Source organism: Homarus americanus, unplaced genomic scaffold (assembly GCF_018991925.1).
Source record: "Homarus americanus isolate GMGI-L3 unplaced genomic scaffold, GMGI_Hamer_2.0 scaffold55805, whole genome shotgun sequence".
Lineage (NCBI taxonomy): Eukaryota > Metazoa > Arthropoda > Malacostraca > Decapoda > Nephropidae > Homarus > Homarus americanus.
Genome location: NW_024717664.1, coordinates 60,001 through 73,468, shown reverse-complemented (window position 1 = coordinate 73,468; position 13,468 = coordinate 60,001). Strand labels below are relative to the sequence as shown.

Genomic DNA, 13,468 nt, shown 5'->3' with positions numbered 1-13,468 from the left:
CCACCACCTGACAACAAACGGTATGACCACAACCCGTTAACTGCTGCTGGTGGCGCTTCTGGTGTCTGACGGTGATTTACCTAGATGAGAAGACGATTTTTCCCCTTTGAGTGATGAGTTAACCCTTTGAGTGATGAGTTAACCCTTTGAGTGATGAGTTAACCCTCTGAGTGATGAGTTAACCCTCTGAGTGATGAGTTAACCCTTTGAGTGATGAGTTAACCCTTTGAGTGATGAGTTAACCCTTTAAGTGATGAGTTAACCCTTTGAGTGATAAGTTAACCCTTTGAGTGATGAGTTAACCCTTTGAGTGATGAGTTAACCCTTTGAGTAAGACGATCATCATTACGTTAAGTCATCGTACTCAAGCAGGTAAATAACTTCTAAAACGCTATACCTTAAAGTGCCCAAAATGGCGTCAGTTTCCCCCCTCCTCCAACCCCCCTCACACACACTGTACTCACAACCATCATCTTGACTCTCTAATGACCATTCAGGCTAACGTTGTTGACCAGTACACTCGTTAACAGGCCAACCACATTGTTTTAGTTGTTTTATTTTTTTTTTGTTTTTGGTCTGTATGTAAGTTAACGTTCTACTTAACCTCCAACAGTCACGTTTAAGAGTATTTTTTAATGTTTTTTTTTTTTTTTTTAAAAATTTTTATTGATTTTAGCGTTTGTGTATTTGTGTAGTGAGTTAGTGGTGATGTATAGTGAGATGTGATTTTTTTTTAATATGGTGAACGAAATATATTGATAAGTGAGTGATGTGTGTGGTGATGGGTGGTGAGGGGTGGTGAGGGGTGGAAGGACGGACGGGAGGGAGGGAGGGAGGTGTGTGTGTGTGTGTGTGTGTGTGTCCGCAGCGCCATATGAATAACCTACATTCCGATACCTGTAAACCTCACCTGTGTGTAGGGCCGCGTCTATCACCTCACACACAACCAGGCAGTCACTCCCTCACGCCCTCAAGCACCACACACGACCGCCTCCACCTCCTCGTAGATTATATCATTGATTATAAATATATCGACGGTAAAGATGTGGGAGGTCATAGCTGCGCCATTACCGAGCTTCCAGTGAGGTGTTGGCGACGGGGGTGTTAATAAGCGCCACCAGCCACGCTTTCCAGCAGTCATTCTCTGCCAGTCAGTGAGTGCCGCGGTGTGTGGCTCTCCTCCTCTCGTCCACCTGAAGATAAAATTAGGATACCAGCCTTAGGACTATTCGTGTGACTAGTGGTTTAAGGGGTCCCGGTGATGCCGCTTACCACGAGGCCTGGCGAGGTCCTGTGTGTGTGTGTGTGGAGCTCAGAAGCAGTACAAGTGTTCCACCGTGTTGTGTTTCACCCATAGAACACAGCTAAAGTGAAAAGTGTTCATTATTAACTGGATATTTTAACACGACGAAACGATACGAGTTAAACACAGTGTAAGAGACAGTGTTTGTTGACGATACTGATTCCACCTGCAGTGCCACGTGGTGTTTTTTGCCCCCATCAGTGCTTACCCCCCCCCCTCCCTCCCTCACCACCCCCTACCCCCCCACAGCCTCAACACCATGAAGGAAAACAAGAGTAAGTTGGCTAAGTGGTGTTGTATCCCTTATGTTAGGCAGCAACACAGGGGTTCGAATATTTCCGTTTAGTTGTCCGTGTGTATGATGGTCTGTCGTGACGTTGTGTACAGCATTGTGGAGTTAGTTAGTGCTTCCGGTCTCCACGTTCCACCCATGAGTGCTGCTGCTGTTGATACCTGAATGGTTCTGTTTTATTAAAGAGGTGACGAGTGAGTGATTGAGTGACGGAAAGAGGTTAATGAGTGAGTGAGTGACGGAAAGGGGTTAATGAGTGAGTGAGTGACGGAAAGGGGTTAATGAGTGAGTGAGTGACGGAAAGGGGTTAATGAGTGAGTGACGGAAAGAGGTTAATGAGTGAGTGAGTGACGGAAAGAGGTTAATGAGTGACGGAAAGAGGTTAATGAGTGAGTGAGTGACGGAAAGGGGTTAATGAGTGAGTGAGTGACGGAAAGGGGTTAATGAGTGAGTGAGTGACGGAAAGGGGTTAATGAGTGAGTGACGGAAAGAGGTTAATGAGTGAGTGAGTGACGGAAAGAGGTTAATGAGTAAGTGAGTAACCAGGTGTTCCTCTACAATATAATTATGTAAATTATAGGAAGGAAGGATAGCAACAAGATACAGGTAAACCAGGTAATCACAGGTGTATACAGGTGTGGAAGAAATCAAGGTAAATGACGTATTATTAACACTCCAACACCTGTCTCTTAATATGTCACCTGTTTTGCCCACCTGTGTCTCTCTCTCATAATAAGCGTGTATGTTATTTCATCCTTTCTTACTTTCTTAATTACTTACTTACTACTGCAGTCTAACTAGTCTCTTGTTTAATTTATTAATTAGATATATTAAACCAATTAGTAAAGGTAGTATTTGTGATTAAGATTTATTTACCTGTAGACGATTATATAATTATCTGATTATATATATGCTTGATTATACCTGCAATGTAATTATACCTGTAATTAGTTTCATTCCTTCATTGATTTTAAAACCCAACTTATCTCTGATGTTTACGTTACGATATGTTTTCCCTTACAGCGCTACCCTTTTCCCCTTGCCTGACGTACGATATATCTTTTTTTTTCTTCATTACTATACCAAAATCACTTGATACTAACCTAAACGTATTAATGATCGTAAGATATTTTCGTTATTCATAAAAGTTAAGTAGAAATTTGTCCTACGATCTTGTTCTGTGGGAGTTGTCGATAGGGATGTGTTTTGTAATTCTGTTTGGATATTGTAGCTCTCTCTCTCTCTCTCTCTCTCTCTCTCTCTCTCTCTCTCTCTCTCTCCCTCTCCCACGCCCTTACTCACGCCCTTTTTGCCTCTCCTAACAGACTACGGGAGCGAGGAGGAAGGTGACGGCTACGAGGACGCTTCCAACGAGTACGTCACCTCCGAGTTTCCTGACGAAGGCCTAGGAGAATCTGACAGCAGGTCTTATTACACCGAGGACCCTGGTAAGTAAACCTTCCCTCCTACCTGGGTATTGGTGGTGATGATGGTGGTGAGGGTGGTGTTGTGATGGTGGTGGTGATGATGGTGGTGAGGGTGTTGTTGTTGGTGGTGGTGATGATGGTGGTGAGGGTGGTGTTGTGTTGTGTTGGTGGTGATGGTGGTGGTGTAGGTGAGGTTTGGTGGTGAGGGTGGTGTTGTGTTGATGGTGGTGATAGTGGTGTTGTTGTTGTGTAGGAGTAATGACAATGCAATTTTTATCTTGTCAGATCTGTATTTTGGAAGATTTCTTTATTAGGATGAAGTGATGAAGCTCTCTCTCCTCACTCTAGCTTCAAGTTAGTGGTGAAGTGACGAAGCTCTATCCTCACTAGCTTCAAGTTAGTGGTGAAGTGACGAAGCTCTATCCTCACTCTAGCTTCAAGTTAGTGGTGAAGTGACGAAGCTCTATCCTCACTCTAGCTTCAAGTTAGTGGTGAAGTGACGAAGCTCTCTCTCCTCACTCTAGCTTCAAGTTAGTGGTGAAGTGACGAAGCTCTATCCTCACTAGCTTCAAGTTACTAGTGAAGTGACGAAGCTCCCTCCCTTCAGCTTTCCCTACCCCCACCCACTACCCACACGTCACCATAAGCCCTCATCAGGTGTACACGCGAGGACACTATCACACCATACCATACCGTATGACACTATACTCTATACACCACTACTACCATGTACCATACGCTAGCATCACTCACTACTACCATCATACCACCACACTACCAGCACCATAACACATCACCATCACACCTCCTACCATACATCACCATAGCTCCACCACACCATCACCTGACCCTGGCTGTATGAGACCTCTAGGTATTAAGTCTTTCACATAACTCAACAACTCGGCCCTGTTGTGTTCTTCTCTCGTGACTGACTTTACTGATAACCACTTTCCCCCCAGGGTCTCTCTCTCTCTCTCTCCCTCTCTCTCTCTCTCTCTCTCACACCCTGAGCGAACTGGGAAAGCAATCAAATTTCCCTCTAAAAACGTCAATAATCCACCAAGATAAATGAAATCCAGGCTTATGTATCGCATGACCTCTCTCCTCTCATGGTTACAGGAGGCGTTACAGACTAGAGAAAAACTGTATTGATTGATGTAACGTAACTGCCTCATTTCCTTGCTCGGGGGTGGTTGGTGGTGGAGGGAGCAGGTTAGTAGAAATTGTTGTATTGTTATTGGCCGATCAGAACTCTTGGATACGCTGTTTAATTAATACTGTAATCAGATCGTGACCAATGACTGATTGTTTTGGTAGGTGGGTGGTGGGTGGTGGTGATGGTGGTTGGTGTGGTGGTGATGGTGGTTGGTGTGGTGGTGATGGTGGTTGGTGTGGTGGTGATGGTGGTTGGGTTAGGTTAGGTTAGGTTAGGTTAGGGGGGGGAGTGAGCGTTTGTCATACATACATACGTACATACATACATACATACATACATACATACATAACACAGCTGAAGTAACTACCCTGGGTTGGGTTAGGTATGGATTGGGTCAGGTTGGGTCAGATAAGGTTGGGGTTCACACACACACACACACACACACACACACACACACACACACACGTCCATAATAACGCACACAGAGCCTCGTTAGTGATGCATGGTCATATATTATCTACTATTGATCACATTAACACCAACCATTTTACACATTCCGGACCTAAATTACGTCATCAACTTTCCAACAAGGTCATTCAGCCTCACTCGTTATAAATTCCCTGTTTGTTCTTGTGTGTTTGTTTGGTGTGTTTGTGTGTTTGTTTGTGTGTTTGTTTGTGTGTTTGTGTTTGTTTGGTGTGCTTGTGTTTTTATTGTGGGGGTCATGTTGTTGTGTGGCGTCAGAGGGTAGTCTCTCTCTCTCTCACCAAAACAGCATCTTGCCAACATTGAACTCACTGACCTAACCTGACCTCCTGAACCTGACCCCCCTCCCCTCCCTCCAACACCCAATATTTAAGCTGGTAATAACACCACTCTTACGCCAGCACGAGCAATCAGCAACGCCTGGCAATGACACCTTTTTAAGAAACTGCGCCTGGCGAATGTGTTTCTCCCGTCATCTGCTCGTACTGGCAGAACATAGGCGATGAAATATGGATGCTGACTGACTGACTGACTGACTGTTAAATTTATATATATACATCTCATTTGCATATACATTGATAGATGTACAGACGATCATTTTAACGCAATAAATCTAGTAATAAAAACTATATAAATTTCTACTCCAGAATGTATATAATTACACCAATATATATAAATAATGTATATGAATAAAAAATCGAAAATATGGATAATTGATAAAAATATACATCATATAAACTGTATGAATATGTATTTAACAGTTAATGAAGACGAAATATATGTAAATGAGGAATGTATATAAATATAAATTCTACTTGAAAACACACACACACACACACACACACACACACACACACACACACACACACACACACACACACACACACTTGGCTTCCCCTTGAGGCTTCCGTCTCGTCTGGGATTGTGGAAGCCTTGTGTAGTTATGTGGAGGGGAGAAGAAGTGACAAATGAGATTATACCTGGATTTTGCGAATGAGGGAAGAGGGGTAGATGCGATTACTGGTAGGGGGGATGGGGGTTCGTTGGGGACTTTGGGGAAATTGGGAGGACATTATTGGTAGTTTGTGTGTGTGTGTGTGTGTGTGTGTGTGTGTGTGTGAGGAATAATAATGGAAAGTGAAAATTCTGAGTTCAAAAGAGTCAAGGTGTATAGAGAAAGTGCCAAGATAGATAGATAGATGGAAAAATTATGACACACACACACACACACACACACACACATACACACACACAACAACAACAACAAAAACACAAGAACAAAAACAACCCCATAACAATAACAACAAACTAAGGTCTTGTCATGGGCGTGTCAGGACCCTGGGGAGGGGAGAGGGGGTAGTACACACTCCTGGATGACCTTCTTCAGGAGGTAACGCCCACATTCCCCCAGCTGGATGATGTTGAGTTAAGACATCAGTTAATATGACCACAAGGTAATAATTTATTTTTTTATAGTCAGTGTGGTGAAGTCTTAGCTTTTCTTGGCTTAGTTTACCTGTCTTAAGCTAACCTAACCTAACCAGAGAGAGAGAGAGAGAGAGAGAGAGAGAGAGAGACCTACAACCATTACCTCCGTGTTTACCTGTGTGTTAAATTCCCTGTAAATGCGTCTTAATTTACCCCGTTTATGTTTCCTGTTTTACCTGTGTCCCAGCGGCCGCCTCACTTATACCTGTAGCCTGGCTCTGAGAAGTTATAACTCAAGGTTGTTATAGGTTATTATCTTAAGTTGTTATAAAAAGTTATATATGTGTTTATATTACATAGCTTCACCAGGTAGAATATATCGTGTTTGTTAGTCTGGGAGGAGAATATTTTTTAGGGTCGTATCTCCTGTTTATGATTTTCCATGATGACGTCTTAAGTTTGTGTATATTATTTTCCGTTTAAGTCTTAGTTTAAATCAACAGTCTATATGGGTTTATGTTTCTCATCTTGTTCGTGGTTTAGAGGTGTTTTAGTGATCGCTTTTGTTGTTTTGTATGTAGAAATATAACTTTCAGAAGAGTTTAAAATACCTGATCAAACTCGGGGTGTAAAGCACTTGTTTCCCATGACTATGCTATCAAATTATTTAAATATCACGGGTTTCCTTCTCTACTAACACTAAAATAATGGGGGGGTGGTTGTCATTTAACCTCTAGAGATGAGTATAAATATAATAATGAAACAATCAACAAAATATTACGGATAAACTTAAGAATCAGTGAGATTCCATCAGACGAAGTTCACGGACAACCAAAGAAAACGGAGTAAGAAGAGGGATAACTGCGCCATTGGTATGTTGTTATTCCCTGAGTCCTGACGCCCTTCTCTCTCAGTATCCTGGTGTTGTGTTGTGGAGGACGCACGAACCACAGAGCTAGTCAATAATTGCTAGAAATTTCTGCCATTCATCAGATACGGTCCTCTTCACGCCAATATTTCATCCAACGAACGTATGCGGGTGCACTTTCATCTTTTTCCATTACCAAGTGAGTGTTTGGGTGCGTTTTTCAAAGATAAGAAGTAAACTAGCCATCGTTCTTGTCCTGTTAGTGTGAGGTAGCAGTGTCTTATAACATCAGAATATTAAAATTGATTTCTGTAACAATACGATTCTAAATTTAACCTAAAAATCAAAATTAAATAGAAAAAATAATAATGTGAAAACAAGCAGTTATGTCAACAACAGCCGATTGCATATTTTAGCACGTATTGTTTTGATCTTTATGGCGTATTATAGATGGTATATTTACCCGTGGTGTGTTCTTGGTAGCTCCCATGATTGCTATATGTCTAAACAATATGTGTGTGAAGTATATATTGCTCAAAGTGTCACCTAGTGTAGTAATGGTGGTCGGTGCGAATCATCTCGTCATTATCTATCACGGGAATAATATTGTCACGCCTCGATTCTCAAGTAAATCATTGTAATATTTGTACTTATGTGTTGAGGCTACGTGTTAAGGCTACGTTTGGAGGCTATTATTGAGGCTACGTATTAAGGCTACGTATCAAAGCTGCGTGTTGAGGCTACGTATTGACTGCAAACCAAGAACCAAACGATCAAGGCGGAGTCCAAGCCATCACCGTGTGTTGCCGACGGTGACCAGAACACCTGGGCGAGTCAGCTGGCGCGAGAGCTGTTAAACACGGCCACGACACCTGGTACATGAGGGTGGTAGTAGTAGTGGTGCTATTGTTGTTACCCCCCGATCGTGCTGTTCCTCTCTCTGTTATCCTGGTGACGTTCTTATCATTACAGCATCGTATCTGTCGTTAGTCCACCATGATTTAATCCCATTAAAGACCTTCCTTATGAATATTATCTCCGAGCGTCCTTGAAGGTGATCATAGGAATGCATAATCTCCATATCTGGGTAATTCTCAAGGCCATAACTATGAAACACCTGGAGTTATTAATTAGATTTGCTGTACAGGTATGCGACAATAACATCTCAGTGGAGTATTGTTATTGTTTTTCGTTGGTGTTTTGCGTTATGTGTGTGTGTGTGGCCTTTGGTTTTGTTGTGTGGTGGTGGCGTAGTCGTACACCTGTCCACCTCTCACCTTCGCAGGAACAACTCAGCCTCTTGTTTCGACAGGTGTGTTTTCGTGTTCTTGTTCACCTTTAGCCTTTTCGAGAGTCTGGTGTGTGTGTGTGTGTGTGTGTGTGTGTGTGAGTGAGGTGTGTGTGTGTGTGTGTGTGTTTGAAAGTTAAACGATTTTAGATTTATCTTTTGGTAATTGCGGTGTTTCGAGAATTTTAGAGGCTGTAATAGTTTTGATGATTCTACCTTCATGTGTTACCTGTAGTTAATCTGAGACAATTACATCATTAACCTGTCTTACCTGAAGCAGATGTTGGGTGTGTGGACCTCCCCCCTCCCTTCCCTCCCTTCCTCCCTTCCTTCCCCTCCCTTCCTCCCTTCTTACCTTAATAAAAAATAGCATCAACACGAGCAATCAACAGTGCCTGGCGTTCACCTTCACCCACCCCCCCTCCCACCCCACTCTACTACCACCGTGACACGTTTATGGAGACTTCGCCAGACGGACGATCGCTTGGCTTTTTTTTCTTAGCCCTTACTGTCCATTTAGTTCTTCCTGTGTGTGAATTTGCTCAGTCTTGTGTTTATGTCATGGGTGGATTAGGGTGGGATTTCTTTCACTACACACACACACCTCACACACACCTCACACACACACACACACACACACACCTCACACACACACACCTCACACACACACACCTCACACACACGGGCGGTCACTCGGGCCTGTGTCACCTACATACACCGCTAATGGCCCTCTTTCAGATACTTACACCGTCAGTCAATACAAGTCACCTTCACCAACCTACTTTTTGGGGCTGAGACGAGTCATGTAGACACTTATAAACTACTACCACCCCTACTTTATTACTATTACTATTTTACTACTACTTTACGAACAACTTCTACTAGTACTGACAACGGGTTAGTTTTGTAGGTGCCAGGAGACCTCTCTTCACCCACTCAGAAACCCCACCCCTCCCCACCCCACTCACAATCCAGAAAGGGAGGGGGGGGAGGCGGGGAGTTGGTCTTGTAAACCCCCCACTGACAAGGAATTTCCCTCACTCGCATACCTTTCTCTTTACCCCAAAACCTCACCCTCCTTCTCCACTCCTCTCCTCCCTCCCCTCCCTCTTCCCCCTTCTCCCTCCCTCCCTCCTCCTAGACGTCTCCAGCACCACCTTGAGTCTTAGTGGTTCATTAATCTCGAAACCGTCCTTAGTGGTTCATTGCGTCCGTACCTTTAATATACGGATTCACTCTGTCCGTAGCTGTGATATAAGGTCCGTGTCCGTGGGTTGGTATGTCCGTAATTGGTGTATAAACGAGCGTGATTTATTGTCTAGTTGGTCGGTGCCTCGGATGATTTCGTAGGACCTTCCTGAAGTAGGCGTGACCGTGTACTTCCGCTGGTGACGGGACGGGAGGTGGTGGGTAATTGGTGATGATTTTTTCAGTGTGGAACAAGGGCAGGTTAACGACGGGGGGGGAGGAGTGTGGTTTGATACACATAATATACACTTGTTGGACATGAACACACACACACAAGTTGGTCACTCACCCGGTACGTGCGTGCGTGCTTGCTTAAATGCACACACACACACACACACACACACACACACACACACATGGGGTCAAACAAATCAAGACAATTCTTTCTTAACCTTTTCTCTCAACGTTTATTTGTATTTTCATTTTGTTATTCTCTTCTGCATTGTCTTATACCATGTGCAAGTCACTGGTTATGTATACGTGTGGTTGTGTGTACGTGTGGTTGTGTGCGCGTATAGTTGTGTGTACGTGTGTTGTATATAAGAATAACGATGTGTATTGTGTAGTTGTGTGAACGTGTGTTTCTGTGTACGTATGACTGGGTGCACATATCACTGGACGTACACATAATCAATTCCTACATACCATTACACACACATTCCCCAGCTGAGCCTTTCCCTCTTACCACTGGAGACACTTGACTCTGTTTACCACCGTCAGCTGTGTGTGTGTGTTACCTGCCGGAGGGTCATAGAACACTCCATGGTGATAGACGTCTCTCTCTCTCTCTCTCTCTCTCTCTCTCTCTCTCTCTCTCTCTCTCTCTCTCTTTTAACCACAATCTATCCGGAAAAAAGTTGAAATTTTGGATAACCGGGATAATCAATACATAAAATGCTCTTATCCACAAATTATCCGGAAAATAAGAAGGAATTCCGGATTAGCGATACCATCAAGAACCGGAGCGCCTCGTTAACACAATCTGTCTAAAACAACGCGACAGTTTTTGGAGGAGGAGCAGCCTAACGGGACCTTACTGGAGGGGGAGGTGACAGATTGCGGTATGGTGACGATGTGGTGTCGTGGTGTGTAGGAGATAAGGCAAGGGGCGACAGATGGGGGTGGTGTAGTACAGTATGGTGACGTGATCATTCTCCTGTGGTCAGCTGCTGTGCGTTCTTCAGCTGTTGTCGATATGGTCCATGAGGAGGAGGGGGGAAGGAGGAGGAGGAGGAAGGAGGAGGAATAGGAGAGGAAGAGGAAGGAAGAGGAGGATGGAGAAAGCAACTGAAACTCGACCTTCAAAACTGCTCAATGATTTACGCCCATACAAACGATATCCTTCACCGTTGTTTATTTTTTGGTTATTAGTCTTGATGGAATTGATACTGAGATTCCGGTAAATAGAGTTGCGTTAGCCTCACCATCTTGACAAATTCGTCTTTACTGGACTGGGATATACAACCACTTATCACGTTGAGAATGATACACTTTACATATACAAACTTTTACCATAACAATACTGCCATGGGTTAAAGCTATTGGGAGGTGGAACTCACTTAAAAGTCACTTGATAAGATTAACCCGATGAGAATGTTATCCACTTAAGTTGGCTGGCTCTCTCTCTCTCTCTCTCTCTCTCTCTCTCTCTCTCTCTCTCTCTCTCTCTCTTGGGTCGTTTGTTTATGACCTCTGGTATGAAGGACAGTACTGACCTCACTTACTTTTCCTGACCTGCTAACACTCTAACTTAGGTCACTTGCCTCGTCTACCTGGTTGTCTCTCCCTTCCTTCCCTTCCTCCCTTCCCTCCTTCCCTCCCTCGTTTATTGGTAGTGCTGTACCCTCCCTCCACCACCCTGGCTACTACCTGCCCGGGCATCTTGTGACATTTCTCCAACGTGTGGCATTCAACTGGGATACATAATTTACCTGTTATTCTCACTTGTTAGATGTTAATCATTTTTACAGGTGTGTAGTGCACTTGTTGTACCCTCTGAACTTCTTTGCTGTACCGTCTGATTGAACCTTTAAAAGAGTGTGTGTGTGTGTGTGTGTGTGTGTGTGTGTGTGTGTGTGTGTGTGTGTGTGTGTGTGTGTGTGTGTGTGTGTGTGTGTGTGTGTGTGTGTGTGTGTGTGTGTGTGTGTGTGTGTGTGTGTGTGTGTGTGTGTGTGTGTGTGTGTGTGTGTGTGTGTGTGTGTGTGTGTGTGTGTGTGTGTGTGTGTGTGTGTGTGTGTGTGTGTGTGTGTGTTTGTTTTAAGGCCGCGAAAATACCAGAGTAGTGGTAATGCGTACATCGATTAAGCTCTTCGTCAAGGTGTGACACAAGCTATTGTCGAGGCGTGACTGAACAAGCTGCCGCAGGTGGTGTTACTCTCCACCCCATCCACCCACCCTGCCACCCTCTCCAACAGCGTCACCCCGTCAAGTCATGCCGTTACGTAAACAGGTTTTTAAAACTCACTTCACCGCCGTGGTCAACATAGGGAAGATGGAGAACTTGTATGTCTGTTTGCCTGTCTGTCTCTACAGGCCCTCAGTGTGTGTGTGCACGTAAACACACACACACGCACAAAAAAACGATCCACTTTGAGTTGTAAGCTCTCTTTTTTCTGAGGCTTCTGACATGACCTGACCTTCCTCTCTCACTCCTTTTCTCTCCTTTCCTCTTTTTCCTCTGTTTCCTCATCCTTTCCATTCTCTTCTTTTTCAATTCCATCGGCCCTTTGCTTTATATTCCATCCACTTCTTCCTTCTTCTTCTTCTGGAGGAGCAAAAGAAGTGTAACAGCAAAATGGGAGGGGAGGGAGGGGAGGGGAGGGATAGGCCACGTGTCCACATATCTCCAGGTTCCTCGTGTCATAAATGGTGTCAGTGACAGGGTGGTAGAGAACTGATCACTGTCACACTGTCATCTCTTGGTCATCGTCCGGGTTCTCAATAGATCCATCACGTTAATTTCAGGTTATGTAGTCGTCTCTATGCCCTCCTTTCCTCATGGCTGACTTATTGAGCGAACATTCCCTCATGATTTTATACACTAAACTGGAATCCTTTCTCTTGTACTGACCGAGTTACCCAGACCTCTGTAGATGGGTCAGTAATTTTCCCCTGTTCAATAATTTTCTACGCTATATTTCCCCTAAACTGATTAATATTTTTTCCCTAGATTGTGGATAGGAAAATAAAGTCTAGTTACGGTGAGAGTTTCAAGGGAATTTCTACTGTGTTTTGGAGTAATACGATCTAACCTAACCTAACCAAAACGATTGATAAACTTGAGATTGCAGCGGGCTGAGGGTAGAGATTCTTACAGGTAATATAAATTTTCGATCTCTCTATCCCAGGTCGACGTTCTGTTTTGCTCCTGTATATAAAGGTGATTATTTGCTATGTGTGACAGTCCAGTCGTCCATCCTTTACAATTACAGTCACGTCTTCCCATCATGATATCCAATCGAGCAGCGCCACTTGCGGTTCCGGAGCGTAATTGACGACAATCATCGAGGTGGTGTAGGTTTATGGTAGTCCCCCACACCTAAAGTTGTCTCCGTTTTCTCTTCCTTACACCTCTTCCCCCTTCATAACACGTAATAATTACTTCACCCACTTAAAGATATTTTTTAAACACACACACTTAAAAGCATTACTTAAACTTGTACTTATAAATAGTGATAAAACAGGCGTCAGAATTACACTTGAGATTACCATAACTCGATCCCGTTTTCTTCTATGCAGCTATGAGAGAAAACGAACAAGGGCGTATTTTTTTTAAATTAGATAATCATAATTTTCTTTGACAAAAATATGAAACTTTGTATGGACTTTTAACCCTTTGAGAACGATGACTTAACCCCTTGAATACACTGTCATCTCAAGGGAATAAGTAAACGTATTCAAAGGGTTAAGGTAGAGTGTGTGTGTGTTGGTAGTAGTATTTAACACGTACAATAACTCATCAGGCACTTCAGC

General features: G+C 43.6%; 1 protein-coding gene across 1 annotated transcript in view; it reads left to right on the top strand.

Moving 5' to 3' along the window:
* The window catches only part of LOC121858983, a 105,690-nt gene that overhangs the window by 43,385 nt on the left and 48,837 nt on the right, over positions 1–13,468 (top strand). The window contains exon 3 of the mRNA XM_042355638.1: positions 2,921–3,043. Coding sequence (XP_042211572.1) covers positions 2,921–3,043 — 123 coding nt within the window. The remainder of the gene's footprint in view (positions 1–2,920; positions 3,044–13,468) is intronic.